This window comes from Scyliorhinus torazame, chromosome 21 (assembly GCF_047496885.1).
Source record: "Scyliorhinus torazame isolate Kashiwa2021f chromosome 21, sScyTor2.1, whole genome shotgun sequence".
Taxonomy (NCBI): Eukaryota; Metazoa; Chordata; class Chondrichthyes; order Carcharhiniformes; family Scyliorhinidae; genus Scyliorhinus; species Scyliorhinus torazame.
In genome coordinates this window covers 1,072,263-1,100,131 of record NC_092727.1, presented here as the reverse complement: position 1 = coordinate 1,100,131, position 27,869 = coordinate 1,072,263, and the positions used below count along the sequence as shown (strand labels likewise).

Below are 27,869 nucleotides of genomic sequence, written 5' to 3'. Positions count from 1 at the left end.
CGTGCTGTTAGGTGAATTGGATATTCTGAATTCTCCCTCCGTGTACCCGAAACAGGCGTCGGAATGTGGCGACGAGGGGATTTTCACAGTAACTTCATTGCAATGTTAATGTAAAACCTACTTGTGACACTAATACAGATAATTATTATGTAATAGAGAATAAGAAATATCAAGGAAGTAGAATTGAGGCATGATGTGTACAGACTGACTGTGTATTGAAGGTGAGGATCACTCACTATGATTGGACTATTTATTCAGCGATTGGGTGTTTTCAGCTGCACTTTGAACATATTTTTTTTAAAAAAATATATTGATTAAAGTTTTTTAACACAATTTTTCTCCCTCACAAACAATAACCCCCCCCCCCCCCCCCCCCCCCCCGTAACAAAGAAAAACGGGAAATCGCGCAGAGCAAGATATATACATGGCAAAATGATATATTTACACAGCTTTTGTACACTGGCCCTCACCCGTACGTGCCAGTTTCCCCAACCCTTCATGTTATCTCTTGCTCATCCACCGTCCCCAGGCAGTCCCCCCTCTTCCCCCCTCCCAGGACGTATGACCAAAACATATGGACATGGTTCGCCGGGCTCCCTGAGCACCTTCCACATCTGTCCTCTACCCCAAAGAACCTACTCAACCTCGCCCCCGTCAAGTGCGCTCTGTGGACCACCTTAAATTGTATCAGGCTGAGTCTGGCACACGAGGAGGAGGGAATTAACCCTCCCCAGGGGCATCAGCCCACAGACCTTCCTCGATCTCCTCCCCCAGCTCCTCCCATTTACCCTTCAACTCTTCTACCAGCGCTTCCCCCTCTTCTTTCAACTCCTGGTGTATTTCCGACACCTTGCCCTCCCCGACCCATACACCCCGAGATCACCCTATCTTGAACTTCTTGTGCCGGGAGCAACGGGAATTCCCTCACCTGTCGCCTTACAAAAGCCCTCACCTGCATATATCTAAAGGCATTTCCTGGGGGTAACTCGAACTTCTCCTCCAGTGCCCCTAGGCTCGCAAACGTCCCGTCGATGAACAGGTCCCCCATTCTTCCAATCCCCGCCCGATGCCAGCTCTGGAACCCCCCCGTCCATCTTCCGCGGGGACAAACCGGTGGTTACCCCTGATTGGGGACCACACCGATGCTCCCATTGCACCCCGGTGCCGTCGCCACTGGCCCCAGATCCTTAGCGTTGTGGCCCACCACCGGGCTCGTGGTATACTTTGTCGGCGAAAGCGGCAGCGGTGCCGTCACCAACGCCCCCAGGCTCGTTCCTTTACAGGACGCCATCTCCATCCTCTTCCATGCCCGCCCCCTCTCCCTCCATAACCCACTTGCGGATCATTGCCACATTTGCTGCCCAGTAGTAGCTCCCCAGGTTTGGCAGCGCTAACCCTCCTCGGTCCCTACTGCGTTCCAGGAACCCTCTCCTTACTCTCGGGGTCTTATTCACCCACACAAACCCCATAATACTCCTGCCTACTCTCTTAAAAAAGGCCTTAGTGATCACGATAGGAAAGGCACTGAAACACAAACAGAAGCCTCGGAAGGACCACCATTTTGACCGACTGCACTCTACCCGCCAGCGAGAGCGGTAAACATGTCCCATCTTTTGAAATCCTCCTCCATTTGCTCCACCAACCTCGTCAGATTCAGTTTATGTAGGGTCCCCCAACTCCTGGCTACCTGGATCCCCAGATACCGAAAGCTCCCCTCCGCCCTCCTCAGCGGTAGGTCCCCTATTCCTATTTCTTGGTCCCCCGCCTGTAATACAAAGAGCTCACTCTTCCCTACATTGAGCTTATAGCCCGAAAACTCCCCAAACTACCTTAGAGTTTGCATGACCTCCACCATCCCCTCCATTGGATCCGCCACGTACAGCAACAGGTCATCCGCATATAGCGACACCCGATGCTCTTCTCCCCCTCGGACCACCCCCTTCCATTTATTAGACCTCCCTCAATGACATGGCCAATGGTTCGATCGCCAATGCGAACAACAGGGGGGACAGGGGGCACCCCTGCCTCGTCCCCTCGGTACAGTCGAAAAGTACTCCGACCTCCGCCGGTTCGTCACTACACTTGCCATCGGGCCTCTGTAAAGGAGCTTAACCCAAAATGATGAACCCTACCCCGAACCCAAACCTGCGCAGCATCTCCCAGAGGTACTCCCACTCTACTCGGTCAAAGGCCTTCTCCGCATCCATAGCTGCCACTATCTCCGCCTCTCCCTCCTCCGATGACATCATTATCACGTTTAAGAGCCGCCGCACATTGGTGTTTAGTTGCCTGCCCTTTACAAATCCCGTCTGGTCCTCGTGGATTACCCCTGGGACACAGTCCTCGATCCTCGTGGCCAGCACTTTTTGCCAGCAACTTTGCATCCACATTGAGGAGCGAGATCGGCCTGTACGATCCACATTGCAGTGGGTCCTTGTCCCGCTTTAGGATCAAAGAAATTGTTGCTTCCGACATTGTCGGGGGCAGGGGTCCCCTCCTCTCTTGCCTCATTAAAGGTCCTCACCAGTAGCGGGGCCAACAGGTCTGCGTACTTCCTGTAGAACTCCACCGGGAATCCGTCCGGTCCCGGGGCCTTCCCCACCTGCATGCTCCCCAAACCCTTGCTCAGCTCTTCCAACCCAAACCAGCCACCTCTTGCTCCTCCGCCCTCGGGAATCTCAGCTGATCTAGGAATCGTCTCATCCCCTCTTCCCCCGCTGGGGCTGGGATCTGTACAGCTCTTCATAAAAGGCCTTGAATACCTCGTGTATTTTCGTTGCACTCCGAACCGTGGCTCCCCTTCCGTCTTTGACTCCCCCTATTTCCCTCGCTGCCATCCTCTTACGGAGCTGCTGTGCCAGCCATCCGACTAGCCTTTTCCCCATACTCGTAGGTCGCCCCCTGCGCTTTCCTCCACTGTGCCTCCGCCCTTCCCTGTGGTCAATAGGTCAAACCCCGTCTGGAGCCGTCGTCTTTCCCCAAGTAATCTTTCCTCCGGGGCCTCTGCGTATCTCCTGTCCACTCTCAAAATCTCCCCCACTAACCTCTCCCTTTCCATACCCTCTGTCTTCTCCCTATGAGCCCTAATGGAGATTAGCTCTCCCCTGATCACCGCCTTCAACGCCTCCCATACCACCCCCACCCGCACCTCCCCGTTATCGTTGGCCTCCAAGTACCTTTCGATACACCCCCTCACCTTCCCACACACCACCTCGTCCCGCCAGCAGTCCCCACATCCAGCTGCCACAACGGGCGTTGGTCCCTCTCCTCTCCCAGCTCCAGTTCCACCCAATGTGGGGCATGGTCCGAAACGGCTATAGCCGAATACTCCGTCCCCCTCCACCCTCGGGATGAGCGCCCTACCCAGAACAAAGAAATCTATCCGGGAGTAGGCTTTGTGTACAGGGGAGAAGAAAGAAAATTCCCTGGCCTGCGGCCTTGCAAAACCGCCATGGGTCCACTCCCCCCATCTGATCCATAAACCCCCTACATTGTCCCGCTACAATAGTCTTGGCCTCAAATGACACCCCGCTTTTCCCACCAATATTGCCACCCCTCTATTCTTCGCGTCCAGTCCCGAGTGGAATACCTGTCCTACCCATCCCTTTCTTAGCCTGACCCTGGTCCGCCACCTTCAGGTGTGTCTCTTGGAGCATGGGCCACGTCCGCCTTCAGTCCCTTTAAGTGCGCGAAACACTCGAGCCCTCTTCACTGGCCCATTCAGGCCCCTCACATTCCACGTTATCAGCCGGATTGGAGGGGGCTCTCGCCCCCCCACGCCCCGCCGACGAGCCATCTCCTTTTCTGGGCCAGTCCCGTGTCCACGCCTCCCTCACCCTCCAGTCCCCCAGAGGGGGGATCCCCGTCCCGACCACCTCTTCTGTGTCCCATTTCCCTTTCGGCCAGTGCAGCAGCAACCCTTTTTCCCCCGTCCCTTCCCCCCCCCAGACCCCTGTCTAGCTTTTTTTGCTCCCCCCATGTCACTCCCGTAAGTCAGCTGACGCCTGCTGACCCCGGCTTCCCCCGCTGTCCCATTGACCTCTCCGCGTGGAGTCTCCCAATCCATATGCATTCCTTCGTTCCCCTTCCCGCCTTTCTTCCCGCGCGTGGGAAAACACCCCGCGCTTTCCAAAGCCCGCTCCGCCCCCTCTGCTGCAGCTCCTGTCGCGGCCTTGTCTCTCTCCCCCAGCCCATATAACATTTCCTGCGAGTGATTGACCCCCTATATACAACAACCATCACACATTAAACCTCAAACATCCCCCCTACCCTCACAAACCCTCAGTTAGAGTCCAATTTTTCGGCTTGTACAAAGGTCCACGCCTCTTCAGGCGTTTTCGAAGTAATAGTGTTGGCCCTTGTATGTGAGCCACAGTCCGCGCTGGCTGCAGCATTCCGAATTTCACTTCTTTCCGGTACAAACACCGCTTTTGGCCCGGTTGAAACCCGCTCTCCACTTTGCAACCTCCGTGCTCCAGTCCCGGGTATATTCGGATCTCTGCATTGTCCCACTTACTGCTCCGCTCCTTCTTGGCCCATCTCAGGACCCACTCTCTGTCCGTGAACCGGTGGAACCTCACCACCATCGTCCTTGGCGGCTCATTTGCCTGGGGCTTCTTCGCCAGCACCCGATGTGCCCCGTCCAACTCCAGCGGCCTCGAAGGGGCCTTCGTGCCCATCATCGCCCTCGAGCATCGTGCTCGCGTATGCCCCGGCATCAGCCCCCTCCACTCCCTCAGGGAGACCTAGGATTCGCAGATTCTTTCTCCTCGACCTGTTCTCCAGGTCTTCGAGTCTTCCCGCCCACCCCTCTTGTGTAGCGCCTCGTTCTGCTCCACTCTCACCGCCAGGCCCACGAGCTCGTCCTCGTTCTGACTGACTCTTTTCTGTACCTCCTGGATCTTAGCTTCGTGGGCCTTCTGGGTGATCCCGAGTCCTTCAATTGCCGAAAGCATAGGCGCCAACATCTCCTTGCGCATCTCCTCGCGCTGCTCCTCGAAGCAGCGCTTGATGAACTCCTGCAGCTCCCCCTTTGTCCCTGGCCGCCACCATTTTGTTTTCTTTCCCTTGCTTCTCCCGTTGCTCCAGTGCCGCTCCTTTGGCCGTTAAACTTCTGGTCCCGTTTTAAAAAGGTCTATGGAAAACTCCTGAAAAAGGGTCCTGGGAGGTCCGTTCCAGACGGGAGCTGCCGAATGCGTGACCTACTCCTCCATGGCCGCCACCGGAAGCCTCGTCCCTGCTTCTTCAATGGCCTTGGTAGATCTTTTCACAGTTGTTCCCTCTGCTGCTAGAATTCACCTTTGATAGAGTCAAGTCAGATTGCAGCTTTAAGCTTGCCCCTTCCCCCTGCCATTCCCCTGCCATTCCCTTGCCCTTCCCCCGCCTGCATGCTGGAGAGGCTTTTGTCTAAACCTGCAGCCAAAGCCAAATCTTTTACTGTTTCTGCCGGGTCCTGGCAGCCAAAAGACACAACATTCCTGGGGGGACACCGTCAGGGGAATGCTGCAGTCTTCTTGCCACACCGGGAAATGTCAAACAAATGCCGTGGGGGCCCTGTAAAAAGAGCCCAAATGTCCGTTCCAAGCGGGGAGCTGCCGGATATGCGACCTAAGCTCTGCATAGCCGCACCCGGAAGTCATTCCTGAACATATTTTTTGATTGATGGGACGTGGATATTGCCGGTCAGAGCAGCTTGTTTTGACCATTTCAGAGTCAACCACATTGCTGTGGGTCTGGAGTCACATGTAGGCCAGACCAGGTAAGAGCGGCAGATTTCCTCCCCTAAAGACATTAGTGACCCAGGTGGGTCTTTACAACAATAATTTCATGATCATTGTTATTTAATTGAATCAAATTTCATCATCTACCCTGGTGTGATTTGAACCCAGGATCGCAGAGCGTTGCCCTGGGTATCTGGACTAGTCCAGTAACAAAACCACGACACCAGCACCACCCCGGCCATTGATGTTGTGATGGGAAATAATGATATGTTTTCTGTGCAGGTATCAGTGATGTTGCAGCTGTTACTATTTACACTGGAGGCAATGTCGAGGCTCGGAATGGCACCGAGCAACGCTTCAAATGCACCTTTAAGTCCACTTCTCCAATCAGCAGACGAACCACTGTCGCCTGGCAGTTTCGACCCCTTGAAACTGGGAATGAAGAGTCTGTAAGTATCCCGCAGGGATTTCCTGCTCCTCTGATATTGGATACATACAAGTTTTCGGAATCAGCCAGACTCGGCATTAGTTAAACCAAAGACAATTAATGATTCTTAGACCCACATATATCCCCACCTTCAATTCCAGGGTACCTCACAGAGCCCTCCATTGCTGACTCACTCGCTGCAGCGGCTGTTACAGTTTCCTGGGACTGCAATGATGGGGTCAGCAGGAACGCTGCTGCCTCATTACTGGATGAATCTTGAGTTGAAATTTCCTGGTTGAGCAGGAATCAAACATCAGTCAAATAGATTTCAGCATCTGCATCACATCAATCCTTGAGAAAGTATTTATTTGCTATAAAGTTCTTGGACACAACCTGCGGTGGTGAGAAAGGTGCTATAGAAATGCAGCTTGTTTTTGTGCCGGTCTGAAGACTCCAGGGTTTCAGGCCTGTGAAAATAATAAGTCTCAGCCACCCACTGACCTCAATCTGCCGTCACTGAAGTCTTTCCTCAATACCTGCCAGTCCGCGGAGGAGGCAACCGAGGCCCAGACTCTGGCCGACTGAGTGTGGTCTTGGGTGGGATGTGTGATGAGGGGGTGCGGGGGTGCTGCGATGGGGTGATGGGGGGCGGTGGGGTGGTGGGGAGGCGATGGGGTGGCGATTGCGGGGGGTGGCAATGGGGCGGTGGGGGGCGGGGGGCGGTGGGGGGGGGCGATGGGGTGGTGGGGGGGCAATGGGGTGGTGGTGGGGGGGCGATGGGGGGGTGGTGGTGGGTGATGGGGGGGTGGTGGGGGGCGATGGGGTGATGGAGGGGGGGTGGTGATGGGGGGGTGATGGGGGGCAATGGGGTGATGGGGGGCGGTGGGGGGGTGATGGGGGGCAGGGGGGGTGATGGGGGATGGTGGGGTGATAGGGCGGGCGATGGGGTGATGGGGGGCCGGTGGGGGGGCGATGGGGTGATGGGGGCGTGGTGTGGGGGGGCAGTGGGGGGGGGTGATGAGGTGCTGGGGGGAGGGGTGCGATGGGGTGGTGAGGGGGGGGGTGCTGCGATGGGGTGCTGGGGGGGCGATGGGGTGGGGGGGTGGTGGTGGTGGTGGAGGAGGGGTGCGATTGGGAGGGGGGGGGGTGGAGTCCCAGATCCTGATACTTTCCAATAACGTGATGATGTCAGGAATCAGCTGATGGTGTGAGTCCCAGACAATGGGTTCAATAACTGGATGATGTGCAATAATTCACCTTGTACACGGAGTGGAGCCCGAGAGGCTGTCCTGTGTCCGCAGAACTCTGTCCCCAGAAATAGTCATTGTTTTCACACCGGGGGTGGGAGATTTACCAGAATGATTCCAGGGTTGAGGAATTTCAGTTTGGAGTCCGAGACTAGGATTGTTCTCACTGTTACCATTGTTCTTCTCTGGTCAGTGGCAACCCCCAGGATGTGGATTGTGGGGGATTCAGCGATGGTAATGCCATTGAATGTCAAGGGGCGATGGTTAGATCCTCTCTATTAGGAGATGGTCATTGCCTGGCACTTGTGTGGCACGAATGTAACTTGCCCCTTGCCAGCCCAAACCTGGATATTGTCCAGGCCTGGCTGCATTTGGACACGGACTGCTTCAGTTTCTGAGGAGTCGTGAATGGTGCGGAACATTCCGGCGGGATTCTCCGACTTGCCGGCTGGACAATGGGGTTTCCTGGGGCAACCCCACACTGTCGGGAAGTCCCCGGCTGCCAGCTGCCGGCAAAACGGAGAGTTCAGCCCTGCACCATTGCTGATGGTTGACAGCAGTATGATAGTCGGCTTGGAGAATTCCTGTTTTTGTGGATGGGACACAGTTTTCACATTGTCTGAAAGGCAAATGGAAGCTAATTCAAAACATAATTGGCAAAGTATTTGAAAAATAAAAAATAGCTGGGCTCTGGGAAAAGAACAGGGATGGTGGGACAGAACTCTCCCAGAGCTGGGACATAGAACATAGAACATTACAGCGCAGTACAGGCCCTTCGGCCCTCGATGTTGCGCCGACCTGTGAAACCACTCTAAAGCCCATCTACACTATTCCCTTATCGTCCATATGTCTATCCAATGACCATTTGAATGTCCTTAGTGTTGGCGAGTCCACTACTGTTGCAGGCAGGGTATTCCACGCCCTTACTGCTCTCTGAGTAAAGAACCTACCTCTGAAATCTGTCTTATATCTATCTCCCCTCAATTTAAAGCTATGTCCCCTCGTGCTAGACATCACCATCCGAGGAAAAAGGCTCTCACTGTCCACCCTATCCAATCCTCTGATCTACTTGTATGCCTCAATTAAGTCACCTCTTAACCTTCTTCTCTCTAACGAAAACAGCCTCAAGTCCCTCAGCCTTTCCTCATAAGATCTTCCCTCCATACCAGGCAACATTCTAGTAAATCTCCTCTGCACCCTTTCCAATGTTTCCACATCCTTCCTATAACGCGGCGACCAGAATTGCACGCAATACTCCAAATGCGGCCGCACCAGAGTTTTGTACAGCTGCAACATGACCTCATGGCTCCGAAACTCAATCCCTCTACCAATAAAAGCTAACACACCGTACGCCTTCTTAACAACCCTCTCAACCTGGGTGGCAACTTTCAGGGATCTATGTACATGGACACCGAGATCTCTGCTCACCTACACTGCCAAGAATCTTACCATTAGCCCAGTACTCTGTCTTCCTGTTATTCCTTCCAAACAGGCATGAATGGCCTCATACTGTGCTGTTAATCTAAGTTGGATGACAAAAGGAGCAACAAATAAAACATAAAGGATGGAAGAGGGAAAAGCGTTTGTATCTCTGGGCTCTGGGTTTGATTTCCTGTGACAGCAGCCCTGAGTGCCCAGAGCTCAGACAAGCTCTCCGCTCCCTCTCAAACTCGAGTCCTTGACGCGTGAGGCAGCACTGCTAACCACTGTGCCACCGTGCCAGGGACAGGTTAGATACAGAGTAAAGCTCCCTCTATACTATCCCCATCAAACACTCCCAGGACAGGTACAGCACGGGGTTAGATACAGAGTAAAGCTCCCTCTACACTGTCCCCATCAAACACTCCCAGGACAGGTACAGCACGGGGTTAGATACAGAGTAAAGCTCACTCTACACTGTCCCCATCAAACACTCCCAGGACAGGCACAGCACGGGGTTAGATACAGAGTAAAGCTCCCTCTACACTGTCCCCATCAAACACTCCCAGGACAGGTACAGCACGGGGTTAGATAGAGTAAAGCTCCCTCTACACTGTCCCCATCAAACACTCCCAGGCCAGGTATAGCACAGGGTTAGATACAGAGTAAAGCTCCCTCTACACTGTCCCCATCAAACACTACCAGGACAGGTACAGCGCGGGGCTGGATACAGAGTAAAGCTCCCTCTACACTGTCCCCATCAAACACTCCCAGGACAGGTACAGCACGGGGTTAGATACAGAGTAAAGCTCCCTCTACACTGTCCCCATCAAACACTCCCAGGACAGGTACAGCACGGGGTTAGATACAGAGTAAAGCTCCCTCTATACTATCCCCATCAAACACTCCCAGGACAGGTACAGCACGGGGTTAGATACAGAGTAAAGCTCCCTCTACACTGTCCCCATCAAACACGCCCAGGACAGGTACAGCACGAGGTTAGATACAGAGTAAAGCTCCTCTACACTGTCCCCATCAAACACTCCCAGGACAGGTACAGCACGAGGTTAGATACAGAGTAAAGCTCCCTCTACACTGTCCCCATCAAACACTCCCAGGACAGGGACAGCACGGGGTTAGATACAGAATAAAGCTCCCTCTACACTGTCCCCATCAAACACTCCCAGGACAGGTACAGCACGGGGTTAGATACAGAGTAAAGCTCCCTCTACACTGTCCCCATCAAACACTCCCAGGACAGGTACAGCACGGGGTTAGATACAGAGTAAAGCTCCCTCTACACTGTCCCCATCAAACACTCCCAGGACAGGTACAGCACGGGGTTAGATACAGAGTAAAGCTCCCTCTACACTGTCCCCATCACACACTCCCAGGACTGGTACAGTACGGGGTTAGATACAGAGTAAAGCTCCCTCTACACTGTCCCCATCAAATACTCCCAGGACAGGTACAGCACGGGGATAGATACAGAGTAAACCTCCCTCTACACTGTCTCCATCAAACACTCCCAGGACTGGTCCAGTACGGGGTTAGATACAGAGTAAAGCTCCCTCTACATTGTCCCCATCAAACACTCCCAGGACAGGTACAGCACGGGGTTAGATACAGAGTAAAGCTCCCTCTACACTGTCCCCATCAAACACTCCCAGGACAGGTACAGCACGGGGTTAGATACAGAGTAAAGCTCCCTCTACACTGTCCCCATCAAACACTCCCAGGACAGGTACAGCACGGGGTTAGATACAGAGTAAAGCTCCCTCTACACTGTCCCCATCACACACTCCCAGGACTGGTACAGTACGGGGTTAGATACAGAGTAAAGCTCCCTCTACACTGTCCCCATCAAATACTCCCAGGACAGGTACAGCACGGGGATAGATACAGAGTAAACCTCCCTCTACACTGTCTCCATCAAACACTCCCAGGACTGGTCCAGTACGGGGTTAGATACAGAGTAAAGCTCCCTCTACATTGTCCCCATCAAACACTCCCAGGACAGGTACAGCACGGGGTTAGATACAGAGTAAAGCTCCCTCTACACTGTCCCCATCAAACACTCCCAGGACAGGTACAGCACGGGGTTAGATACAGAGTAAAGCTCCCTCTACACTGTCCCCATCAAACACACCCAGGACAGGTACAGCACAGGGTTAGATACAGAGTAAAGCTCCCTCTACACTGTCCCCATCACACACTCCCAGGACTGGTACAGTACGGGGTTAGATACAGAGTAAAGCTCCCTCTACACTGTGCCCATCAAACACTCCCAGGACAGGTACAGCACGGGGTTAGATACAGAGTAAAGCTCCCTCTACACTGTGCCCATCAAACACTCCCAGGACAGGTACAGCACGGGGTTAGATACAGAGTAATGTTCCTGCTGTACTGTGATGAAGAGGAATCTGTCCGAAATCGGCCATTTAAAACCATTTTCCTTCTACACAGGTTTTTTATTATCACGAGGAGCCCTTCCCAGCTTCGAAAGGCCGATTTAAAGGTCGGGTTGGCTGGTCTGGAGACATTTGGAGACAGGATGCTTCTATCACTATCACTGAATTACAATTCACAGACAATGGAACCTTCGTCTGTACAGTGAAGAATCCGCCCGATGTGGATGGTGCATCTGGAGAAATTAAGCTGAGTGTCGTCCATAAAGGTTTGTGCTGACTGATGGTGAGATTGGGGTGGCCAGGGTTGGGTTTAGAGATAGGAATTGGGGTGGAGGGGGCGTGCGGGGGTAGTCCTTGGTATTGAGAGAGGAGTTGGATTTATTCAGCAGGACCCCTGCTACAGCATTTATAGCAAAAAAACAGTCAACTGTTTCCAGAAACCCCTTTCACCATCTCCCAAACTCCCCAAGTGATTTCCACCGCTGATTAGTGTTGCAGTGTCAGTAACAAATCTTAATATTGGCGCATAGCAAGATCCTGTAGCTTCAGAGGTGGAAACGACACTAGCCCTGTTTTACTGAAGGTCATTGCAGATAAACACCCGTCAGCAAAACATTCCCAGCCCTTTGAAATAATGACCACCCAACCAGACAGAGTTTCAATTTAACAGTTCATCAAAATGTCAGTGCAGCACTCCCTCACTACTGACCCTCTGACAGTGCGGCACTCCCTCAGTACTGACCCTCTGACAGTGCGGCACTCCCTCAGCACTGACCCTCTGACAGTGCAGCACTCCCTCAGTACTGACCCTCTGACAGTGCAGCACTCCCTCAGCACTGACCCTCTGACAGTGCAGCACTCCCTCAGTACTGACCCTCTGACAGTGCGGCACTCCCTCAGCACTGACCCTCTGACAGTGCGGCACTCCCTCAGCACTGACCCTCTGACAGTGCAGCACTCCCTCAGCACTGACCCTCTGACAGTGCAGCACTCCCTCAGTACTGACCCTCTGACAGTGCGGCACTCCCTCACTACTGACCCTCTGACAGTGCGGCACTCCCTCAGTACTGACCCTCTGACAGTGCGGCACTCCCTCAGCACTGACCCTCTGACAGTGCAGCACTCCCTCAGTACTGACCCTCTGACAGTGCGGCACTCCCTCAGTATTGACCCTCTGACAGTGCGGCACTCCCTCACTACTGACCCTCTGACAGTGCGGCACTCCCTCAGTACTGACCCTCTGACACTGCGGCACTCCCTCAGTACTGACACTCTGACACTGCGGCACTCCCTCAGTACTGACCCTCTGACAGTGCGGCACTCCCTCACTACTGACCCTCTGACAGTGCGGCACTCCCTCACTACTGACCCTCTGACAGTGCGGCACTCCCTCAGTACTGACCCTCTGACAGTGCAGCACTCACTCAGCACTGACCCACTGACACTGCGGCACTCCCTCAGTACTGACCCTCTGACACTGCGGCACTCCCTCAGTACTGACCCTCTGACAGTGCAGCACTCCCTCAGCACTGACCCACTGACACTGCGGCACTCCCTCAGTACTGACCCTCAGACAGTGCAGCACTCCCTCAGTACTGACCCTCTGACAGTGCGGCACTCCCTCAGTATGGACCCTCTGAGAGTGCAGCACTCCCTCAGTACTGACCCTCTGACAGTGCGGCACTCCCTCAGTACTGACCCTCTGACAGTGCGGCACTCCCTCAGTACTGACCCTCTGACAGTGCAGCGCTCCCTCAGTACTGACCCTCTGACAGTGCAGCACTCCCTCAATACTGACTCTCTGACAGTGCAGCGCTCCCTCAGTACTGACTCTCTGACAATGCAGCACTCCCTCAGTACTGACACCCTGACAGTGCGGCACTCCCTCAGTACTGACCCTCTGACAGTGCAGCACTCCCTCAGTACTGACCCTCAGACAGTGCAGCACTCCCTCAGTACTGACCCTCTGACAGTGCGGCACTCCCTCAGTACTGACCCTCTGACAGTGCGGCACTCCCTCAGTACTGACCCTCTGACAGTGCGGCACTCCCTCAGTACTGACCCTCTGACAGTGCAGCGCTCCCTCAGTACTGACCCTCTGACAGTGCGGCACTCCCTCAGTACTGACCCTCTGACAGTGCAGCACTCCCTCAGTACTGACCCTCTGACAGTGCAGCACTCCCTCAGTACTGACCCTCTGACAGTGCGGCACTCCCTCAGTACTGACCCTCTGACAGTGCAGCACTCCCACAGTACTGACCCTCTGACAGTGCAGCACTCTCTCAGTACTGACCCTCTGACAGTGCGGCACTCCCTCAGTGCTGACCCTCTGACAGTGCGGCACTCCCTCAGTGCTGACCCTCTGACAGTGCGGCACTCCCTCAGTGCTGACCCTCTGACAGTGCGGCACTCCCTCAGTACTGACCCTCTGACAGTGCAGCACTCCCTCAGTACTGACCCTCTGACAGTGCAGCACTCCCTCAGTACTGACCCTCTGACAGTGCGGCACTCCCTCAGTACTGACCCTCTGACAGTGCAGCACTCCCACAGTACTGACCCTCTGACAGTGCAGCACTCTCTCAGTACTGACCCTCTGACAGTGCGGCACTCCCTCAGTGCTGACCCTCTGACAGTGCGGCACTCCCTCAGTGCTGACCCTCTGACAGTGCGGCACTCCCTCAGTACTGACCCTCTGACAGTGCAGCACTCCCTCAGTACTGACCCTCTGACAGTGCGGCACTCCCTCAGTGCTGACCCTCTGACAGTGCGACACTCCCTCAGTACTGACCCCCTGACAGTGCGGCACTCCCTCAGTACTGACCCTCTGACAGTGCGGCACTCCCTCAGTACTGACCCTCTGACAGTGCAACACTCCCTCAGTGCTGACCCTCTGACAGTGCAGCACTCCTCAGCACTGACCCTCTGACAGTGCGGCACTCCCTCAGTACTGACCCTCTGACAGTGCAGCACTCCCTCAGTACTGACCCTCTGACAGTGCAGCACACCCTCAGTACTGACCGTCTGACAGTGCGGCACTCCCTCAGTACTGACCCTCTGACAGTGCGGCACCCCCTCATTACTGAAATGAAATGAAAATCACTTATTGTCACGAGTAGGCTTCAATGAAGTTACTGTGAAAAGCCCCTAGTCGCCACATTCCGGCACCTGTTCGGGGAGGCTGGTACGGGAATTGAACCGTGCTGCTGGCCTGCCTTGGTCTGCTTTAAAAGCCAGCGATTTAGCCCAGTGAGCTAAACCCTCTGACAGTGCAGCACTCTCTCAGCACTGACCCTCTGACAGTGCAGCACTCCCTCAGTACTGACCCTCTGACAGTGCAGCACTCCCTCAGTACTGACCCTCTGACAGTGCGGCACTCCCTCAGTACTGACCCTCTGACAGTGCAGCACTCCCTCAGTACTGACCCTCTGACAGTGTGGCACTCCCTCAATACTGACCCTCTGACAGTGCAGCACACCCTCAGTACTGACCCTCTGACAGTGCGGCACTCCCTCAGTACTGACCCTCTGACAGTGCGGCACTCCCTCAGTACTGACCCTCTGACAGTGCGGCGCTCCCTCAGTACTGACCCTCTGACAGTGCGGCACTCCCTCAGTACTGACCCTCTGACAGTGCGGCACTCCCTCAGTACTGACCCTCTGACAGTGCGGCACTCCCTCAGTACTGACCCTCTGACAGTGCGGCGCTCCCTCAGTACTGACCCTCTGACAGTGTGGCACTCCCTCAGTACTAACCCTCTGACAGTGCGGCACTCCCTCAGTACTGACCCTCTGACAGTGTGGCACTCCCTCAGTAATGACCCTCTGACAGTGCAGCTCTCCCTCAGTACTGACCCTCTGTCAGTGCAGTACTCCCTCAGTACTGACCCTCTGACAGTGCAGCACTCCCTCAGTACTGACCCTCTGACAGTGCAGCACTCCCTCAGTACTGACCCTCTGACAGTGCGGCACTCCCTCAGTACTGACCCTCTGACAGTGCGGCACTCCCTCAGTACTGACCCTCTGACAGTGCAGCACTCCCTCAGTACTGACCCTCTGACAGTGCAGCACCTCCTCAGCACTGACCCTCTGACAGTGCAGCACTCCCTCAGTACTGACCCTCTGACAGTGCAGCACTCCCTCAGTACTGACCCTCTGACAGTGCAGCTCTCCCTCAGTACTGACCCTCTGACAGTGCAGCACTCCCTCAGTACTGACCCTCTGACAGTGCAGCTTTCCCTCAGTACTGACCCTGTCAGTGCCGTACTCCCTCAGTTCTGACCCTCTGACAGTGCGGCACTCCCTCAGTACTGACCCTCTGACAATGCGGCACTCCCTCAGTACTGACCCTCTGACAGTGCAGCTTTCCCTCAGTACTGACCCTCTGTCAGTGCCGTACTCCCTCAGTACTGACCCTCTGACCGTGCAGCACACCCTCAGTACTGACCCTCTGACAGTGCGGCAGTCCCTCAGTACTGACCCTCTGACAGTGCGGCACTCCCTCAGTACTGACCCTCTGACAGTGCGGCACTCCCTCAGTACTGACCCTCTGACAGTGCGGCACTCCCTCAGTACTGACCCTCTGACAGTGCAGCACTCCCTCACTGCTGACCCTCTGACAGTGCGGCACTCCCTCAGTACTGACCCTCTGATAGTGCGGCACTCCCTCAGTACTGACCCTCTGACAGTGCAGCACTCCCTCACTGCTGACCCTCTGACAGTGCAGCTCTCCCTCAGTACTGACCCTCTGACAGTGCGGCACTCGCTCAGTACTGACCCTCTGACAGTGCGGCACTCCCTCAGTACTGACCCTCTGACAGTGCGGCACTCCCTCAGTACTGACCCTCTGACAGTGCGGCACTCCCTCAGTACTGACCCTCTGACAGTGCGGCACTCCCTCAGTACTGACCCTCTGACAGTGCGGCATTCCCTCAGTACTGACCCTCTGACAGTGCAGCACTCCCTCAGTACTGACCCTCTGACAGTGCGGCACTCCCTCAGTACTGACCCTCTGACAGTGCAGCACTCCCTCACTGCTGACCCTCTGACAGTGCAGCTCTCCCTCAGTACTGATCCTCTGACAGTGCAGCACTCCCTCAGCACTGACCCTCTGACAGTGCGGCACTCCCTCAGTACTGACCCTCTGACAGTGCAGCACTCCCTCAGTACTGACCCTCTGACAGTGCAGCACTCCCTCAGTACTGACCCTCTGACAGTGCAGCACTCCCTCAGTACTGACCCTCTGACAGTGCAGCACACCCTCAGTACTGACCCTCTGACAGTGCGGCACCCCCTCATTACTGAAATGAAATGAAAATCACTTATTGTCACGAGTAGGCTTCAATGAAGTTACTGTGAAAAGCCCCTAGTCGCCACATTCCGGCACCTGTTCGGGGAGGCTGGTACGGGAATTGAACCGTGCTGCTGGCCTGCCTTGGTCTGCTTTAAAAGCCAGCGATTTAGCCCAGTGAGCTAAACCCTCTGACAGTGCAGCACTCTCTCAGCACTGACCCTCTGACAGTGCAGCAGTCCCTCAGTACTGACCCTCTTGACAGTGCAGCTCTCCCTCAGTACTGACCCTCTGACAGTGCAGCACTCCCTCAGTACTGACCCTCTGACAGTGCAGCTCTCCCTCAGTACTGACCCTCTGACAGTGCAGCACTCCCTCAGTACTGACCCTCTGACAGTGCAGCTTTCCCTCAGTACTGACCCTGTCAGTGCCGTACTCCCTCAGTACTGACCCTCTGACAGTGCGGCACTCCCTCAGTACTGACCCTCTGACAGTGCGGCACTCCCTCAGTACTGACCCTCTGACAGTGCAGCACTCCCTCAGTACTGACCCTCTGACAGTGCAGCTTTCCCTCAGTACTGACCCTCTGTCAGTGCCGTACTCCCTCAGTACTGACCCTCTGACAGTGCAGCACACCCTCAGTACTGACCCTCTGACAGTGCGGCAGTCCCTCAGTACTGACCCTCTGACAGTGCGGCACTCCCTCAGTACTGACCCTCTGACAGTGCGGCACTCCCTCAGTACTGACCCTCTGACAGTGCGGCACTCCCTCAGTACTGACCCTCTGACAGTGCAGCACTCCCTCACTGCTGACCCTCTGACAGTGCGGCACTCCCTCAGTACTGACCCTCTGACAGTGCGGCACTCCCTCAGTACTGACCCTCTGACAGTGCAGCACTCCCTCACTGCTGACCCTCTGACAGTGCAGCTCTCCCTCAGTACTGATCCTCTGACAGTGCAGCACTCCCTCAGCACTGACCCTCTGACAGTGCGGCACTCCCTCAGTACTGACCCCCTGACAGTGCGGCACTCCCTCAGTACTGACCCTCTGACAGTGCAGCACTCCCTCAGTACTGACCCTCTGACAGTGCAGCACTCCCTCAGTACTGACCCTCTGACAGTGCAGCACTCCCTCAGTGCTGACCCTCTGACAGTGCAGCACTCCCTCAGTACTGACCCTCTGACAGTGCAGCACACCCTCAGTACTGACCCTCTGACAGTGCCGCACTCCCTCAGTACTGACCCTCTGACAGTGCAGCACTCCCTCAGTACTGACCCTCTGACAGTGCAGCACTCCCTCAGTACTGACCCTCTGACAGTGCAGCACTCCCTCAGTACTGACCCTCTGACAGTGCAGCACACCCTCAGTACTGACCCTCTGACAGTGCGGCACCCCCTCATTACTGAAATGAAATGAAAATCACTTATTGTCACGAGTAGGCTTCAATGAAGTTACTGTGAAAAGCCCCTAGTCGCCACATTCCGGCACCTGTTCGGGGAGGCTGGTACGGGAATTGAACCGTGCTGCTGGCCTGCCTTGGTCTGCTTTAAAAGCCAGCGATTTAGCCCAGTGAGCTAAACCCTCTGACAGTGCAGCACTCTCTCAGCACTGACCCTCTGACAGTGCAGCAGTCCCTCAGTACTGACCCTCTTGACAGTGCAGCTCTCCCTCAGTACTGACCCTCTGACAGTGCAGCACTCCCTCAGTACTGACCCTCTGACAGTGCAGCTCTCCCTCAGTACTGACCCTCTGACAGTGCAGCACTCCCTCAGTACTGACCCTCTGACAGTGCAGCTTTCCCTCAGTACTGACCCTGTCAGTGCCGTACTCCCTCAGTACTGACCCTCTGACAGTGCGGCACTCCCTCAGTACTGACCCTCTGACAGTGCGGCACTCCCTCAGTACTGACCCTCTGACAGTGCAGCACTCCCTCAGTACTGACCCTCTGACAGTGCAGCTTTCCCTCAGTACTGACCCTCTGTCAGTGCCGTACTCCCTCAGTACTGACCCTCTGACAGTGCAGCACACCCTCAGTACTGACCCTCTGACAGTGCGGCAGTCCCTCAGTACTGACCCTCTGACAGTGCGGCAGTCCCTCAGTACTGACCCTCTGACAGTGCGGCACTCCCTCAGTACTGACCCTCTGACAGTGCGGCACTCCCTCAGTACTGACCCTCTGACAGTGCGGCACTCCCTCAGTACTGACCCTCTGACAGTGCAGCACTCCCTCACTGCTGACCCTCTGACAGTGCGGCACTCCCTCAGTACTGACCCTCTGACAGTGCGGCACTCCCTCAGTACTGACCCTCTGACAGTGCAGCACTCCCTCACTGCAGACCCTCTGACAGTGCAGCTCTCCCTCAGTACTGACCCTCTGACAGTGCGGCACTCCCTCAGCACTGACCCTCTGACAGTGCGGCACTCCCTCAGTACTGACCCTCTGACAGTGCGGCACTCCCTCAGTACTGACCCTCTGACAGTGCGGCACTCCCTCAGTACTGACCCTCTGACAGTGCAGCACTCCCTCAGTACTGACCCTCTGACAGTGCGGCACTCCCTCAGTACTGACCCTCTGACAGTGCGGCACTCCCTCAGTACTGACCCTCTGACAGTGCAGCATTCCCTCAGTACTGACCCTCTGACAGTGCAGCACTCCCTCAGTACTGACCCTCTGACAGTGCGGCACTCCCTCAGTACTGACCCTCTGACAGTGCAGCATTCCCTCAGTACTGACCCTCAGACAGTGCAGCACCTCCTCAGTACTGACCCTCTGACAGTGCAGCACTCCCTCAGTACTGACCCTCTGACAGTGCAGCACTCCCTCAGTACTGACCCTCAGACAGTGCGGCACTCCCTCAGTACTGACCCTCTGACAGTGCAGCACTCCCTCAGTACTGACCCTCTGACAGTGCGGCACTCCCTCAGTACTGACCCTCTGACAGTGCGGCACTCCCTCAGTACTGACCCGCTGACAGTGCGGCACTCCCTCAGTACTGACCCTCAGACAGTGCAGCACCTCCTCAGTACTGACCCTCTGACAGTGCAGCACTCCCTCAGTACTGACCCTCTGACAGTGCAGCACTCCCTCAGTACTGACCCTCAGACAGTGCGGCACTCCCTCAGTACTGACCCTCTGACAGTGCAGCACTCCCTCAGTACTGACCCTCTGACAGTGCGGCACTCCCTCAGTACTGACCCTCTGACAGTGCGGCACTCCCTCAGTACTGACCCTCTGACAGTGCGGCACTCCCTCAGTACTGACCCTCAGACAGTGCGGCACTCCCTCAGTACTGACCCTCTGACAGTGCAGCACTCCCTCAGTACTGACCCTCTGACAGTGCGGCACTCCCTCAGTACTGACCCGCTGACAGTGCAGCACTCCCTCAGTACTGACCCTCTGACAGTGCAGCACTCTCTCAGTACTGACCCTCTGACAGTGCGGCACTCCCTCAGTACTGACCCTCTGACAGTGCAGCACTCCCTCAGTACTGACCCTCTGACAGTGCAACACTCCCTCAGTACTGACCCTCTGACAGAGCGGCACTCCCTCAGTACTGACCCTCTGACAGTGCAACACTCCCTCAGTACTGACCCTCTGACAGAGCGGCACTCCCTCAGTACTGACCCTCTGACAGTGTGGTACTCCCTCAGTACTGACCCTCTGACAGTGCGGCACTCCCTCAGTACTGACCCTCAGACAGTGCAGCCACTCTCCCCTTTCCCCCCTCGACAGTGCTGACTTTCTGACACTGTTGACCCCTAAAATATCTGGTGTGGAATCTGAACCCAGATCCACAGATTTGGGAGTGAGGGTGGGGAGCGAGTGTGCTGCCCTCTGATCAGAACGTAGACTCGAGGCAAAGACCGTGAATATTTGCTAACGTTTTTCAGAGGTAAACGCTGAAGAATATTCCCCAGACGCTTTTGTTTAGCCTGGCAACACTTGGTGCGAAGCCGGCCAATTAATTATTGGGATGTTCAAGAATAAATTAAAAGGGGGATGTCATTTTCAAAACTATCTCAGCCCAGTGTCCTGGCCTCTTTCTTACTCTCTGATCAGAAGTAGAAAGTGGGATCCTTCTGTGCGGTGGGCACATGTGTTATTGGTCAGAGGGTTGTTGCGCTGCTCGTCGCTCTAACTGCTCCCCCGCTATCTCCTGTCTGCAGTCACATACTCGGAGATGTTGATCCTGGGCATTGTGATTGGAGGAGCCACTGCTCTCGTGGTCCTGATTGTTGTCATTGTGGTCATTGTTCAGCTTCTCCGGAAGAGGAGAATCCACGAGGATGAGGAAGAGCATGACATGGAAACTGAATATGAAACCAGGAATGGGTAAGCTGCAGCTCCGGCTCTTTGAGTGGCTCTGAAGGGTGGAGAGTCGCAGAATCACACAGTGCAGAAGAGGCCCTTCGGCCCATCAAGTCTGCCCCAATGTATAAAAGACACCTGACCTGCCGACCGAACCCCATTTTGCCAGCACTTGGCCCCTAGCCTGGAATGCTATGACGTGCCAAGTGCTCAGGATGTGAGGCATCCCGCCTCTACCACCCTCCCCGGCAGTGCGTTCCAGACCCTCACCACCCTCCCCGGCAGTGCGTTCCAGACCCTCACCACCCTCTGGGTAAAAATGTTTTCCTCAAACCCCCCTGAACCTCCCACCCCTCACCTTGAACTTGTGTCCCCTCATAACTGACCCTTCAACTCAGGGGAACAGCTGCTCCCTATCCACCCTGTCCATGCCCCTCATTATCTTGTCCACCTCGATCAGGTCGCCCCTCAGTCTTCTCTGCTCCAGCAAAAACAACCCAAGCCTATCCAACCTCGCTTCATAACTGAAATGTTCCACCCCAGGCAACATCCTGGTGAATCTCCTCTGCACCCCCTCCAGTGCAATCACATCCTTCCTATAATGTGGTGACCAGAACTGCACACAGTGCTCCAGCTGTGACCTCACCAAAGTTCTATACAACTCCAACATGACCTCCCTACTTTTGTAATCTGTGCCTCGATTGATAAAAGCGAGTGTCCCATATGCCTTTTTCACCACCCTATGAACCTGCCCTTCTGCCTTCAGAGATCTGTGGACAAACACGCCAAGGTCCCTTTGTTCCCCGGAACTTCCCAGTGTCAGACCTTTCATTGAATACTTCCTTGTTAAATTACTCCTTCCAAAGTGTCTCACCTCACACTTTTCAAGGTTAAATTCTATCTGCCACTTACCTGCCCATGTGACCATCCCATCTATATTCTCCTGAATTCACTTCATTAAGTTACACTGGGCGAGATTCTCCGACCCCCCCCCCCCACCCACCCCGGCCGGGTCAGAGAATCGCCGGGGGCTGGTGTGAATCCCGCCCCCGCTGGTTGCCGAATTCTCCACCACCGGATATTCAGCGGGGGCGGGAATCGCGCCGCGCCGGTTGGCGCCCCCCCCCCCCCCGCGATTCTCCAGCCCGGATGGGCCAAAGTCCCGCTGCTAGAATGCCTGTCCCGCCGGCGTGGATTAAACCACCTACCTTACCGGCGGGACAAGGCGGCGCAGGCGGGCTCCGGGGTCCTGGGGGGGGAGCGGGGTGTTCTGACCCCGGGACGTGCCCCCACGGTGGCCTGGCCCGCGATCAGGTCCCACCGATCCGCGGGGGGGCCTGTGCCGTGGGGGCACTCTTTCCCTTCCGCATTCGCCACGGTCTCCACCATGGCGGAGGCGGAAGAGGCTCCCTCCACTGCACATGCGCGGGAAACTGTCAGCGGCCGCTAACGCTCCCGCGCATGCGCCGCCCGGAGATGTTATTTCCGTGCCAGCTGGCAGGGCACCAAAGGCCTTTTCCGCCAACTGGCGGGGCGGAAATTCGTCCGGCGCCAACCTAGCCCCTCAATGTTGGGGCTCGGCCCCCAAAGACGCGGAGCATTCCGCACCTTTGGGGAGGCGCGATGCCCGATTAATTTGCGCCGTTTTGGGCGCCAGTCGGTGGACATTGCGCCGTTTCCAGAGAATTTCGCCCCCTGTCTCCCATTAAGGGGCAATTTAGCGTGGTCAATTGACCTACCCTGCACATCTTTTTGGGTTGTAGGGGTCAGACCCACGCAGACATGGAGAATGTACAAACTCTACAAGGACAGTGACCCACGGCCGGGATCGAACCCCATGAAGCTCACAACATGATGTTTAGAAATGAGAGCACAGATATTACCTGTCATTGCCCCTCTCGCCATCCCTACCTCGCCCTCCACCCCCCGCCCCCCTCACCCCCACCCTCCCGCACTCCCCCTCTCACCGTCCCTACCTTGCCCTCCGCCCCCGGCCCCCCTCACCCCCACCCTCCCGCGCTCCCTCTCGCCATCAAAGATGTGCAGGTTAGGTAAATTGGCCATGCTAAATTTAAATTGTCCCCTAATGTCCAAAGGTTCGGTGGGGTTACAGGGATAGGGCGGGGCAGTGGGGGTAGGTAGGGTTTTCTTTCGGAGGGTCAGTGCAGACTCGGGGGGCCGAATGTCCTTCTGCACTGCGGGCATTCGAGGATTCTAACTCCCTCCCCCTCTCTCTTTCTCTCTCTCTGTTCTCCCACTCTGCTCTCAACAAGAATATCTCCAGTTGCTGACACCGACATGTTTAAAATCCAGGTTTCGGATGAACGCACACGTGAGGGATAGGCTCTTTCCAAACTTCCTGATGCCCAAAATTCAAATTGGAAAATCTGCAGAACAGCAGCTCAAAGGGATCTTCCTGGTGTGAAGCTTCTCGTAGTTCCACAGGCAGGAATTTAAACCTCCTGCCCAGAGATAATCACCATCTCCAGACTTAACTCATCATCTCCGGCTTCCTGAGCCCATAAAATACCGAGCCACCAAAGCCGACCCCTGAAACCCCAAATTAGGGAGGGCCAAGGCTGGGCTGGGACACAGTGACTGTCTGGTTTTCAGCTTCTCTCACCTCTATGTCTGTCTTTATTTTTACAGCACCGAATTGGAGAAATTAAATTCTGAAGCAGTAAATTTGACAGAAGCGGCAGAATCAGCTGGAGTCTCCTGACACAGTGAAGCAGAAAGGTACCTGATTCAGCTTTCAAATGACATCCCTGTCACCGTGACACAATCTCAGCTGCAGATACGGCTCAGGGGTAGCAACCTCACTACAATTAGAAGCTGTCAGTTCAACCCCCACTACACTGTCAGAGGGTCAGTACTGAGGGAGTGCCCCACTGTCAGAGGGTCAGTACTGAGGGAGTGCTGCACTGTCAGAGGGTCAGTACTGAGGGAGTGCCGCACTGTCAGAGGGTCCGTACTGAGGGAGTGCTGCACTGTCAGAGGGTCAGTACTGAGGGAGCGCTGCACTGTCAGAGGGTCAGTGCTGAGGGAGTGCTGCACTGTCAGAGGGTCAGTACTGAGGGAGTGCCGCACTGTCAGAGGGTCCGTACTGAGGGAGTGCTGCACTGTCAGAGGGTCACTACTGAGGGAGTGCTGCACTGTCAGAGGGGCAGTACTGAGGGAGTGCCGCACTGTTAGGGGGGCAGTACTGAGGGAGTGCCACACTGTCAGAGGGTCAGTACTGAGGGAGTGCCGCACTGTCAGAGGGGCAGTACTCAGGGAGTGCCGCACTGTCAGAGGGTCAGTACTGAGGTCGTGCTGCACTGTCAGAGGGTCAGTACTGAGGTCGTGCTGCACTGTCAGAGGGTCAGTACTGAGGGAGTGCTGCACTGTCAGCGGGTCAGTACTGAGGTCGTGCTGCACTGTCAGAGGGTCAGTACTGAGGGGGTGCCGCACTGTTAGAGCGGCAGTACTGAGGGGGTGCCGCACTGTCAGAGGGTCAGTACTGAGGGAGTGCCGCACTGTCAGAGGGTCAGTACTGAGGGAGCGCTGCACTGTCAGAGGGTCAGTACAGAGGGAGTACCGCATTGTCAGAGGGCCAGTACTGAGGGAGTGCTCCATTGTCAGAGGGGCAGTACTGAGGGAGTGCTGCACGGTCTGAGTGTCAGCACTGAGGGAGTGCCGCACTGTCAGAGGGTCAGTGCTGAGGGAGTGCCGCACTGTCAGAGGGTCCGTAATGAGGGAGTGCTGCACTGTCAGAGGGTCACTACTGAGGGAGTGTTGCACTGTCAGAGGGGCAGTACTGAGGGAGTGCCGCACTGTTAGGGGGGCAGTACTGAGGGAGTGCCACACTGTCAGAGGGTCAGTACTGAGGGAGTGCTGCACTGTCAGAGGGTCAGTACTGAGAGAGCGCTGCACTGTCAGTGAGTCAGTACAGAGGGAGTACCGCATTGTCAGAGGGCCAGTACTGAGGGAGTGCCGCACTGTCAGAGGGTCAGTACTGAGGGAGTGCCGCACTGTCAGAGGGTCAGTGCTGAGGGAGTGCTGCACTGTCAGAGGGTCAGTACTGAGGGAGTGCTGCACTGTCAGAGGGTCAGTACTGAGGGAGTGCTGCACGGTCTGAGTGTCAGCACTGAGGGAGTGCCGCACTGTCAGAGGGTCAGTGCTGAGGGAGTGCCGCACTGTCAGAGGGTCCGTAATGAGGGAGTGCTGCACTGTCAGAGGGTCACTACTGAGGGAGTGTTGCACTGTCAGAGGGGCAGTACTGAGGGAGTGCCGCACTGTTAGGGGGGCAGTACTGAGGGAGTGCCACACTGTCAGAGGGTCAGTACTGAGGGAGTGCTGCACTGTCAGAGGGTCAGTACTGAGAGAGCGCTGCACTGTCAGTGAGTCAGTACAGAGGGAGTACCGCATTGTCAGAGGGCCAGTACTGAGGGAGTGCCGCACTGTCAGAGGGTCAGTACTGAGGGAGTGCCGCACTGTCAGAGGGGCAGTACTGAGGGAGTGCTGCACTGTCAGAGGATCAGTACTGAGGGAGTGCTGCACTGTCAGAGGGTCAGTACTGAGGGAGTGCCGCACTGTCAGAGGGTCAGTGCTGAGGGAGTGCCGCACTGTCAGAGGGGCAGTACTGAGGGAGTGCTGCACTGTCAGAGGATCAGTACTGAGGGAGTGCCACACTGTCAGAGGGGCAGTACTGAGGGAGTGCCACACTGTCAGAGGGGCAGTACTGAGGGAGTGCCACACTGTCAGAGGGGCAGTACTGAGGGAGTGCCGCACTGTTAGGGGGGCAGTACTGAGGGAGTGCCGCACTGTCAGAGGGGCAGCACTGAGGGAGTGCCGCTCTGTCAGAGGGTCAGTACTGAGGGAGTGCCGCACTGTCAGAGGGTCAGTACTGAGGGAGTACCGTACTGTCAGAGGGTTAGTACTGAGTGAGTGCCGTACTGTCAGAGGGTCAGTACTGAGGGAGTGCCGCACTGTCAGAGGGGCAGTACTGAGGGAGTGCCGCACTGTCAGAGGGTCAGTGCTGAGGGAATGCTGCACTGTCAGAGGGTCAGTGCTGAGGGAATGCTGCACTGTCAGAGGGTCAGTACTGAGGGAGTGCCGCACTGTCAGAGGGTCTGTACTGAGGGAGTGCCGCACTGTCAGAGGGTCAGTACTGAGGGAGTGCAGCATTGTCTGAGCGGCAGTACTGAGGGAGTGCAGCATTGTCTGAGCGGCAGTACTGAGAGAGTGCTGCACTTGTCAGAGGGTTAGTACTCGGGGAGTGCCGCACTGTTAGAACGGCGGTACTGAGGGGGTGCCGCACTGTCAGAGGGTCAATACTGAGGGAGCGCTGCACTATCAGAGGGTCAGTACTCCGGGAGCGCTGCACTGTCAGTGGGTCAGTACTGAGGGAGCGCTGCACTGTCAGAGGGTCAGTACTGAGGTCGTGCTGCACTGTCAGAGGGTCAGTACTGAGGGAGTGCCGCACTGTTAGGGTGGCAGTACTGAGGCAGTGCCACACTGTCAGAGGGTCAGTACTGAGGGAGTGCCGCACTGTCAGAGGGGCAGTACTGAGGGAGTGCCGCACTGTCAGAGGGTCAGTACTGAGGGAGTACCGTACTGTCAGAGGGTTAGTACTGAGTGAGTGCCGTACTGTCAGAGGGTCAGTACTGAGGGAGTGCCGCACTTTCAGAGGGGCAGTACTGAGGGAGTGCCGCACTGTCAGAGGGTCAGTGCTGAGGGAATGCTGCACTGTCAGAGGGTCAGTGCTGAGGGAATGCTGCACTGTCAGAGGGTCAGTACTGAGGGAGTGCCGCACTGTCAGGGGGTCAGTACTGAGGGAGTGCCGCACTGTCAGAGGGTCAGTACTGAGGGAGTGCCGCACTGTCAGAGGGTCAGTACTGAGGGAGTGCAGCATTGTCTGAGCGGCAGTACTGAGAGAGTGCTGCACTTGTCAGAGGGTTAGTACTCGGGGAGTGCCGCACTGTTAGAACGGCGGTACTGAGGGGGTGCCGCACTGTCAGAGGGTCAATACTGAGGGAGCGCTGCACTATCAGAGGGTCAGTACTCCGGGAGCGCTGCACTGTCAGTGGGTCAGTACTGAGGGAGCGCTGCACTGTCAGAGGGTCAGTACTGAGGTCGTGCTGCACTGTCAGAGGGTCAGTACTGAGGGAGTGCCGCACTGTTAGGGTGGCAGTACTGAGGCAGTGCCACACTGTCAGAGGGTCAGTACTGAGGGAGTGCCGCACTGTCAGAGGGGCAGTACTGAGGGAGTGCCGCACTGTCAGAGGGTCAGTACTGAGGGAGTACCGTACTGTCAGAGGGTTAGTACTGAGTGAGTGCCGTACTGTCAGAGGGTCAGTACTGAGGGAGTGCCGCACTTTCAGAGGGGCAGTACTGAGGGAGTGCCGCACTGTCAGAGGGTCAGTGCTGAGGGAATGCTGCACTGTCAGAGGGTCAGTGCTGAGAGAATGCTGCACTGTCAGAGGGTCAGTACTGAGGGAGTGCCGCACTGTCAGAGGGTCAGTACTGAGGGAGTGCCGCACTGTCAGAGGGTCAGTACTGAGGGAGTGCCGCACTGTCAGAGGGTCAGTACTGAGGGAGTGCAGCATTGTCTGAGCGGCAGTACTGAGAGAGTGCTGCACTTGTCAGAGGGTTAGTACTCGGGGAGTGCCGCACTGTTAGAGCGGCGGTACTGAGGAGGTGCCGCACTATCAGAGGGTCAGTACTCCGGGAGCGCTGCACTGTCAGTGGGTCAGTACTGAGGGAGCGCTGCACTGTCAGAGGGTCAGTACTGAGGTTGTGCTGCACTGTCAGAGGGTCAGTACTGAGGGAGTGCTGCACTGTCAGAGGGTCAGTACTGCGGGAGTGCTGCACTGTCAGTGGGTCAGTACTGAGGGAGCGCTGCACTGTCAGAGGGTCAGTACTGAGGTCGTGCTGCACTGTCAGAGGGTCAGTACTGAGGTCGTGCTGCACTGTCAGAGGGTCAGTACTGAGGGAGCGCCGCACTGTCAGAGGGTCAGTACTGAGGGAGCGCTGCACTGTCAGAGGGTCAGTACTGAGGGAGTGCC

General features: G+C 56.0%; 1 protein-coding gene across 4 annotated transcripts in view; it reads left to right on the top strand.

Moving 5' to 3' along the window:
- Positions 1–27,869, top strand: part of LOC140398087 (myelin protein zero-like protein 2) — a 48,887-nt gene that overhangs the window by 13,600 nt on the left and 7,418 nt on the right. For 2 of the 4 annotated variants that reach the window (XM_072486305.1, XM_072486306.1), the window contains exons 2-5: positions 6,003–6,169; positions 11,280–11,490; positions 20,679–20,844; positions 23,470–23,559. In XM_072486305.1, the coding sequence (XP_072342406.1) occupies positions 6,003–6,169; positions 11,280–11,490; positions 20,679–20,844; positions 23,470–23,542 (617 nt within the window). In that variant the 3' untranslated portion in view covers positions 23,543–23,559. The remainder of the gene's footprint in view (positions 1–6,002; positions 6,170–11,279; positions 11,491–20,678; positions 20,845–23,469; positions 23,560–27,869) is intronic. The other 2 variants (XM_072486307.1, XM_072486304.1) reach the window with 1 other exon arrangement.